The 10419-nt window shown below is 29.0% G+C and overlaps 2 protein-coding genes across 2 annotated transcripts; one reads left to right on the forward strand and one right to left on the reverse strand.

The window, feature by feature from the left end:
* The first annotated feature begins 6 nt into the window (after window positions 1-6).
* On the forward strand, window positions 7-1376 carry LOC103308815 (DDB1- and CUL4-associated factor 12-like). The gene is made up of 3 exons (XM_008182890.2): window positions 7-36; window positions 386-537; window positions 597-1376. The coding sequence occupies exons 2-3, from the start codon at window positions 448-450 to the stop codon at window positions 756-758; spliced, it is 252 nt and encodes an 83-aa protein (XP_008181112.1). The 5' UTR covers window positions 7-36; window positions 386-447; the 3' UTR covers window positions 759-1376.
* Window positions 1377-3229: 1853 nt separating this feature from the next.
* On the reverse strand, window positions 3230-6723 carry LOC100168783 (neutral alpha-glucosidase AB). The gene has a single exon (XM_001943249.5). The coding sequence runs from the start codon at window positions 6293-6295 to the stop codon at window positions 3572-3574; it is 2724 nt and encodes a 907-aa protein (XP_001943284.1). The 5' UTR covers window positions 6296-6723; the 3' UTR covers window positions 3230-3571.
* Window positions 6724-10419: the final 3696 nt, after the last annotated feature.

A 10419-nucleotide genomic window follows, 5' to 3' on the forward strand; every position in this document is an offset into this window, starting at 1 on the left:
CCATAAAAAAAATTCCTGCAAGATATAGCGGATGTGGTTTGTATATTTTAATATTTATCAAATGTTAAAATTTATTCTAGTCTGTTCCACAAGAAAACATGCTGGTTCTGTGCATTCCCTATGTCCGTGCTTTTTAAACCAGTTTCCCATATGCCATGGTGTTATATGGGGATGCGCGGATAACCAATTTTGGTCTATCCACAGCATGTTCTCTCATAGAGCAGAGTATAACAATATATTTTTCTAGTACATTTTTTAAATGAAAAAATTAGGAAAGACCTATTGTTTAATTTGATCATACAACTTTAACTATATTTACTAGAGATTTATGAGTATAATTTAAAAAAATCCATCCTAATTTAATTTTTAATTTGTTGTGTTGCAGGAATTAGGTCTTTAAGTTTCCAGGATAATATAATTACAATTGGTACAGGTGTTGGTGTTATAATGTTCTATGATATACGGGCTGCAAAGTATTTGGAATCTAGTATTAACTCCAGTAGAGCAGTTGTGTTAAAAACAAGTAGAGGTTATGTTGTAAGTATCAACATTTAAAATTCATATATAGTTTGTTAATTAATAAAAATTTTTATTAGTATCCTGATGAAGATTTCATGGTGGATCAAGGATTTCAACAAGTCGAATATACACCGGCAATTTATACACATTGCTACGATTATTCAGGAACCAGATTATTTTCTGCTGGTGGACCGTTACCAGCTAATTTATGTGGAAATTATGCAGGCTTATGGCAATAATATTATTGCAATTTATTGTTTAAATATCATTTGTGGTATTCTCTTACTACATAAAATATTTCTTCAAACAATAGATAAAATATTTTGGTATTTTGTGAATGGCATTCCTCGAGTCATTAAAAAAAAAGTACAAAATATTGAACAGTATTATTGTACAAGCAAGTTAATTGTGCTATGTAATAATCAATATTTTATCTAATTGGTTTTCAGATTTGAACTTGAAATACTGAGCTTATATAAAGTATTTCATGTTCTAGGAGTAAGAACTAAGACTATACTTGGCTGGAATGAGTGTTTTTATCTAATAATTTTATTGAAATAAACATCTTCAATTTTAAAATTAATGTAAAAATAATTAAATAAAGTTTCAATGTGTAGCAATTGAATACTATAGTTTAAGAAACATTCATTCGTCTTGTATTAAAATAATCAACTACTATATTTCTTTTTTTTTCATTTGGTTTGGTTTTTAATAATATTTCAAATTATAATTAACAATTTTAGAAATAGAAAACAATATTCATTATTAAAATATTAATATATTCCTTGATACATCAAATAAAATTTGTAGAGATGGTTTATTTATTTAAAAAATATAAATATAATGTTTTATTTTTTTTTTATATACATGTGTTATTTATTTATATGTTAAAATCTTCAGGAAATATTGGCATATACTTCATATACTTAATCAATTTATAAAACATGTAAAACTGAGTTCATGAAATCATCAAAAATGATTGCTATGAATTAGGCCACACTTTATTTTATAACGCTGCAGTTCTATACATGATGAACACATATTCAAAATAAATAGATAAATAAAAATAATCAACCAATTAATGTTTTATACCAAAATTATTAATATGTTCAGTCTCCTCAATGTGTACCCATTAATTAATGATTAGGTACATTGTAACTTTTTACATTTTTTATTTATATTTAAAATTAGTTTGTTTCTGAAAAAAAGCCTGAATATTTAATAAAAAATGTTCCTTATACATTTTTTTGTAGCTTATAAAAAATCCTGATCATAGAAATTTAAAGCATTTTAAATATTACTTAATAATAATAATAATAATAATAATAATGATTTTATTGGCCATAATATGACCATAGTATAATAGATATAGTAAAATAAGTAATATGTAATACTTAAGTAATTTAAGTTATACTTAAATTATAATTACTTACTCATGATAAAATGTAAAAAATATTAAAGCTTATTTTAAGCAATTTTTAGATTTATGAAATTTTATTTCAATATTATTAGATAATATATTTTTGTCTTGGCCAAAATGAAAGAAAATGTTCAAAACGAGGTTTTTCTTAGTTATTCTTAAAAGAATTAAAAAATATTAAAAATTCATAAGCATTGTTTTTTTTATGCATGTTTGAAGTTTAATTTTTCACAAAATTCTTCTTAATATTAAAATTATATAAATTATTAGTATTTTTATTAATATTTACCATATATTTAGACAATTTTAAGCTATTTTTATTGTGAACATATTCGTATCATTTCCATTCTACTCTACCTTCTCAGTATTTACCTTAGTTAATAATAATAATAATAATAATATACATTTTATATAATCATCCACCACATTTGATGGTTGAATTATATCTACATGTATTGTATGTAAGACTGAGTACATCACATAAATTAATATATTTTCACATATTCGGCAACATTGTTGCAGATTTTATAAAAACTAATTTTCATGCTTTTTTTTGGATTTGGCACAATAGATACATCATACAAAACATAAACTTGAATACTTGGTGTAAGCATTGTTAAAAAAATCATAACAGAATTACTCAGTAACAATATTTGCAGTATATCTAGTATATTTTGTGTTTGACAAAAAAAACTTATGAATTTAAGGTATCTAGTCAATTGTGCAATTTAATAATTTAATTATATATAAATATAATATCCAAACTTTGTTTTAAAAGATATATACGTGAAATAACACTCACTGAACACTGTGTTCAAAATTGGTCACCCGAAAACTGTATACCTATTGTATGAATTCTTGTCATCTAGAACAAACAACCTGATTGGTAAGTTTCACAGTTGCCTCAAAGGTAAACTGTACAACACCCTGTCAAATAAAGCACTGTAGTACTGCACAATATTATGTAAATATTAATGTCAATTTAAAAATTATCATGAACAGTTTCTTTAAAAGAAGTTTATCCTGCACTGCCACCCCTGGATGAGTAAATAAATATTTGCATCCATTGGACGTTATTGTAAAACCGAATTCATCTTTATACAGTATCCACTCAGTCTTAAATAACTAAATATAAAAAAATTGATAAAGCAAACAAATAATATTCTTAAATGCATATTATTAATATTTAATTGCCTTACAAATAAACAAAAATATATTGCTTGTTGTATAACAAGAATAATTACATTAACATTTTAATTGCAAGTAGATAATGAAATTCCAAGATTGACATAATTTTGTAAATTAAAGTTTATTCTCTGCACTATAGTGGGATAATGGATAACTTGTATAAAATTGGACCTAAAAAAAATAAACAAAATACTACTGACTGATACTCATTTAATAATTATTAATAATTTGTTGATAAACTGGTTGGTCGATTTCATGTTCGTACATAAACAGCTATAAATGTGACATATATTTCTAATAAGTGTACTATTATTTATCAAAAAAACATCTAAAATGTGAAACTTTGCTATTGTTCACTACATAAAATAAATACTTAATAATTATTATTGATTAAAATACAATTTTTTTTAATTACAATATTCCATCACATGCTTAAACGTATTATTAAAGTAGAGTAATCGTCCAATTTTGAGCTATTCCGACAGCAGGTTTCCGCACTGTTAATACTTGATTATGAGTATTGTATAAAACGGATAATTCAGACAAACTACCACCATTGACCTGTATACTGGCTTTGGTAAATACATTGGGAATACCAACAATCATGACTTTTTCCACCCATGATTTAGTACTGAAATCTTTACAGTGTAAACATTTTGAGATCAATTGGTTGTTGATGTATTCATATTCAACGTAGATAAAGTGCCCATCCCGGTATTCAAAACTTTCCTCATCATCAATATACAATGATCCCTTAGCTATAGCTTTCAGGTCAATTGCTACAATTAAAGTGTACGGGTCGTCCTTCATTAAGACAGATGATCGGCGAACACGTTGCTTAGTAGGAACTATTGTACCACCGCGTTGATATACAGGCACCTTGTTGATTGGCGCTTGTATTTTCATCAGCCCGTTAGTTTTGATTGGTTGGTAAGTATCTCGATCATACCAAATTTCCTCGTGACCAGGGAAATAACAAGTCAACTCTTGTACATTTTGATCTAATACAGGACACACTAACAAGATATCACCAACCATAAATTCATTGTCGATGTTGTTCAGTTGTTCTTCATGAGGAAACTCAAAAAATAATGGACGTATAACAGGTGCTCCGGTTAATTCATGGTTTTTAAACAATGAGTACCACAGCGGTAACAATGTATATCTTGTTCTGATGGCATCACGGATCAAAAATGTAGTTTGTTCATCAAATAACCACGGTTCTCGACGTTTTGTATCTATGTGAGCATGACTTCTGAAAAAAGGCAAAAAGGCACCAGTTTGGTACCATCGGATAAGTAATTCTTTATCAGGGTTATTGAAGAATCCGCCCACATCTGCACCACAAAATGATATACCCGAAATCGCCAATGAGAGACACATTGGTAAAGATATTTTTAAATGACTCCAGTCAGCCATATTATCACCAGTCCACACAGCAGCAAAACGTTGTGTACCAGCAAAATGAGATCGGGTCAAAATAAATGGCCGTTTTTTGCCATTTGATCGTTTCAGTAGACCATCATATGTGCTCATGACTTGCAACAGTCCATAAATGTTATGTATATCTCTGTGTTCATAACCACCATGATGAATACAATCCTTTGGCATTGTTACTTCTGGTCCATTGAAAACAGAAGGTTCATTCATATCATTCCATATAAAAATGTCCTCTGTAGGACCGACAAAATTATCAATAGAATAACGAGAAGCATAATAATCTTGTACTTTAGGGTTCATGAAATCCAAATAACTAGAAGATCCTGGCCAACACCAACCTTCGTACACGTCACCATCTTTATTCTTCACATATAAATCATTATTGATTGCATCGTTGTGAAGAAAGTAGTTGGAATCGCGTTTGATGTGTGGATCAATAATAGTCACCAACTTTCTTCCTCTGCTAGTTAAATTATTAACCATTTCTAAAGGTTCAGAGAATTTAACTGGATCCCAGGTAAAATATTTTTTACTATCCGTATACTCAATATCTAACCACATGACATCCATAGGTATGTCGTTGACATCAAAATTTGTTTCTACATCGTGGACATCTTTTTGGTCATTGTAATTCCATCGACACTGATGGTAAGCCAAAGAAAATAGTGGAGGTAATGGAGTAGTTCCTGTTAGTGAAGAATATTGTCTGGTTACATCTAGAGGTTTAGGACCCAACATAATGAAAAAATCAATGATACCACATTCAGAAATAAAATGAGCTCTGGGAATGTCTTTTTCAGTAGACGATCCTGAAACTAAATTAACTAATGACTCCACAACTGATGTGTGCTCTGTGTTTCCTTTTACACCTGCAATATCTACCCATGTTTCAGCAGCATTCAACCAAAACACCCCAACACTGTTTTTTTTTCCATGTCCTATTAAAAATGGAACGGCTCCGTATAATCCCATTCCGTTGTACAATTCATATTCAAAAACATCCAAATTATAAAATCGATACGGATCATTCCCAGTGGTACCTTTGAGAGCTAAACTGTCCGCATGTTCTGGCAGTCCGTATAGAGAAGTAGACGAATATAATTTGAAGTCCATTGAAACTGCAGAAGGTCCACGTGGTTTAGAATCCTGATGTTCCTTAAAATATTCTTCCCAAGACCCTATTTCATTGTCTGCAATAGATTCTGGTTTAGGCCTATAGTGTTCAAATTGCATTAGATTATCATGGTTCACCCCTATGGTCAACTCTTCGTTAACATAAACATCCAATTTAAATGGGGCTATTGTGATATACACCTTAATAATTTTACTCAATTCTAATTCAACTGTTGATGCATTTCGAGCCATAATCATTGACTCTGTAATTGGTTCAGATACGAGAGCATGCACTGGTTGAAACCTGTTATACATTTGATTTCCATCTTTGTTGATACGAAGACGAAGTGTACTATCCTTGAGACCATCCAGCCGCATTCGTAATGAAACATCATCATAGTTTGTATTTGATATCAATGCTTCGAAGTATTTATCCGTCAATATAACACTGTCTGGTACTAGTTCAAACGCGGTTTTTTGGTTTTTGTTCATGGAGCGACAACGCTTACAAAAGTTACTTTGTTCGCATGTCTTAAAATTACCACGGTCAACCGAATATACGGTTGAACCAATAATACATACCAAAAAAAGTATTACGTGTAGGAAACTACTCATTTTATATATAAACGTGTATGACAGGTTTACTATTAATTATGTAATTTTAAGTTAACAGAACACACATTGACATTGTTTTAAAACAAAAAACTTTATTGTTGTTTAAGTCAATTTGAAAATGGTTTATACCGAACTAGGTAGTAAGATTTGACATGAATATTATAAGTATTATGGTTTAAGAAAAAAGTAAAAAACCAAATCGTAGTATTCTAACACTCAATACTTATCTCGGAGGTCGGTACTCGGTAGTCACTACTCACCAGCACGATTTAAGCATGTTGTAAAATGTTTTGTGGAACAACAGATATTGTACCGTAATCACTTGCAATTTGTGCACTATGTCACTATAAAATTATATGACTACTGTAATATTAAGACTTCATTATCATTAATTATCAAATTATTATTATTATCGCAGGACGCCTTCAGTTGTATGTTTATTAGACTTCATAGTAGGTTCATACTAATACAGGCTACAGCATAATATAACAACAGGCAACAAACCTAACCTCAAAATATCCCAGTGGCAAAATTAAATTTATCTTTGTTTAATCCATGAAGAATTGAAGACTAGAATTTTGTTGATCGTGGTCTCATTTTGTTGATAAACAGTTTTTTAAATAATGACTAATGAGTGTTTTAAACGTCAATATTCATACCGATTCATACCGCTATGGCACTATAGTAGGTATATTACCGAATTCGGTAATCGGAAAAAAAGACCAAGGAAAAAAGAACACGGAAAAAAAGAACAATTTACAATTTTTGAAAACTACATTTTAAAACCGAGAATAATCATTTTAGTTATTTTGTTGTAATTTTATAATATAAAATATAGTACTGTAACACTGGTAACACAAAACAGTCAATTTTGTAAATAAGTCAAATAAATAGTAATTAATAATAAAATACTTTAAAATAAAATATGCTGTAAAAAACGATTTAAAAACTTCCATTTCAAATTTTTATATTATTTAAAACACTTTAACACTTCAGTGACTGTCAACTGACTAAATTTTGTTCACTAAAATAATATGAAAACGTATGAAAATGTCTACATAGATCACTGTGATCTCTCCATAGGGAATTTCCAGTAATAAAAATATATTTTACTCTATATTATACCCCAAGTTATATTGTATTTATTATAATAATATAGAGATGAAGATTTGTATTTTTAAGGAGTTCAATAAAGGCAATTTTCTGTGTGTATACTGTTTACATGCTGGTCGTATAAATAATGTGTAAATTTGTAATGAAGGTAATTTCTCCTTTTATTAAATTTAAATTGTACATAATATCCAAAAATATATTATAATGTACATATTAATTATAAAATTACAACAAAATAACTTAAATGATTATTCTTGGTTTTAAAATGTAGTTTTCAAAAATTGTAAATTGTTCTTTTTTTCCGTGTTCTTTTTTTCCTTGGTCTTTTTTTCAGGGATCCCACTGATTCATACCATAGTAACTGACTTGACATTTTGTTCAAGGTTCCACGGAAATGGATAAATAAATTACTTTATTTATAATAATATCATCAAATATACTTACTACTTAGTAATATCGGGCTGACTGACCATCTTCGCTTAGACTCGTTTTTCTTATACAATGATATTATATCATTGAATTCAAATGTAACATCATCCATTAGTTATCCACTTTGTAACCTAGTACAGCAGAGCGACACCCACTTTCCCACCTTTTTAAATTTTAAATTTGATAAATGCTGTCAAAAATCGAATTTTAAACAGGGGCGTGCTCAGAAAATTTGTGTGGGGGAGGTTTTTAAATAAAATTGAAGAAGATAGTCTTTTAAGCGCCCCATACACTTCAAACAATTTATGCAAAAACTATGTTTGCGCACAAAATTTCGATCCCGACCGAAATACCGATCAAGCCATTGCTCAAACCTCAAACCAGGCCATACACTCAAAATGTGTACACAAACACAGTCAGTTGCGCAAATTCGTTTGACGTGTATGGGGGCCTTTACCTAACGACGATTTTTGACATGTATATGTCTTATGGCTGGGGGTCATTCTGTTAATTTTTGCGACACCAAGAATGTAAAATGTTACCATGACGTCATTAGCGTTTAATGTAATGTATGTGCGTCGACCAATGGGGACCGGTTCCTGGAAATTAGCGATTGTGCTTATGTCTTATTATATGTTCATGATTCGAACGTTGTCGGTATCGCGGTGGCGTGTGATCTATTAAAAACATTAGGTATAGTTGTATAATAAATATATTGATGATAAAAATAACTCATCATAAAGGTAGACGGGAAAAAAAACCAAAAAATAAAAGAAAAAAAAATCATAAAAATAAAAACCAAATTTTTGTATTTTACTATATTACGTATTTATGTCATATTATTCACACATTATTGTATTTTTTAAATATTTTAAATATTAATTTTTACTATACATACCTAAGCTACTAATGGTCGATATAAAAGTAAGTTTGAAAATATATGAGAAAAATATTTAAACCTTTTTTTACATTTTTACAATAAGTTACCTACGTCAATTCAGACAATTTATATATAAATACTATTTATATATTGTTCACATTGTTTGATTACAGTATTAACTATTAATTATGAGAATCGTTGTTTGAAATTGTCAATCCTTAGCTATAAAAATTGAACATTTTATAATATTTAAATACATATTAAAAATTTGTCACAATACAATAATAAGAATAATAATTAAAAATAAGTTGCATGTTTTAAAATTTGTCAATACAAACATAATTACTACAGTCTATAGTTATAATAATAATAATTTCAAATAGGTTATAGGTACTGTTTAAAAAATTGTCTATACAGACATAAATTATATTAAATAATAAAAAATAATAAAGATTGATAATTTGTTCAGTTAAATTAAGTAAAAATAATAAAAATTACCAATAACAATTTTTCCAACACGGAAATACTACTCCCAAAACATAGTTTAACAAGCTTGTTTTTAATTATAAAAGTATTATAATAGTTATTTTTAATTATAAAAATATATATATTATTTTAATTATTTAAAATGCACTAATTAGGTTACGATAGTCAGTAGCGTACCTACATAAAAAAAATTTTTGGGGTGGGCTATAGTAGATAGAAACTAGCAAGTGATCTATTACTTAGAGGCTACTGTCTGCTATATATTTAACAGTTTCTATAAATATATTCGTATTTGTTATTTTTCAACAGGCTATGAAGTATAACTTATAATAGTACCTAATAAAATATATTGTTGTTCTATTTAAAAAGACTGTAATTTCAGGGGGGGGGGGGCTGCAGCCACTAGGCCCACCCCAATATACGCCACTGACGATAGTATTCAATAGATAGAACACCTGGGCAGTTGGATTATTGATCAAAATTTTTAATTAGAAAATTAAAACTTATGTCTAATAAAATATGACATAACATAGCGAAGTATAAAAATTTGGTTTTTATTTTCATGGTCTTCTTTTCCTTTGGTTTTTTTTCCGTGATTCACTATAAATTATATAAAATTATAAATATAACTAATATTGGTTAATAGTTTGTTCAACGATGTCAGGAGGTGTTATCGGTATTTGTAATTTTAGTAAGCTTCATGACAAATTAGATAGGTATTATTACAGTTGTACTGGTTTTGCGCAGTAGATACCTACGCACAGGCACGCCCGCAGAGATGTAGCTCACTAGGTGCAAAATATTTTTAGTGTCAATATAAGCTGTGGAAGGCTTCGTCCCCACACCCCCCTAACAATAATTATATGATATATATTCTTTATCATCAATGATGGGTATAACAAAATATATTTAAAACATAACTCATGTCTCATTTTATTTATTACTTTTAATCAAAATGTATATTCTTGTTTACATTATATATTAATGCATTATTATTTATTAATCATTGAAATGCAATGCCAACCGCCTAGAACTCAATCCAACTTTTCAATAACACCTTCTTATTGCTTTGACCTGTTGTGTTGGCGTCGCGGTTGCCCTTGGTTCCATCCATAGGCGCACATTGGGTGTGAATTTACGGGGTGCTGGAATAGTTTATGTTACACATGTCCATTGGGGGGCTTTGTCCCCCACACCCCCCTTAATCCTAATACTA

The sequence above is a fragment of the Acyrthosiphon pisum genome, chromosome A2 (genome assembly GCF_005508785.2).
Source record: "Acyrthosiphon pisum isolate AL4f chromosome A2, pea_aphid_22Mar2018_4r6ur, whole genome shotgun sequence".
In the NCBI taxonomy this organism is placed as follows: Eukaryota; Metazoa; Arthropoda; class Insecta; order Hemiptera; family Aphididae; genus Acyrthosiphon; species Acyrthosiphon pisum.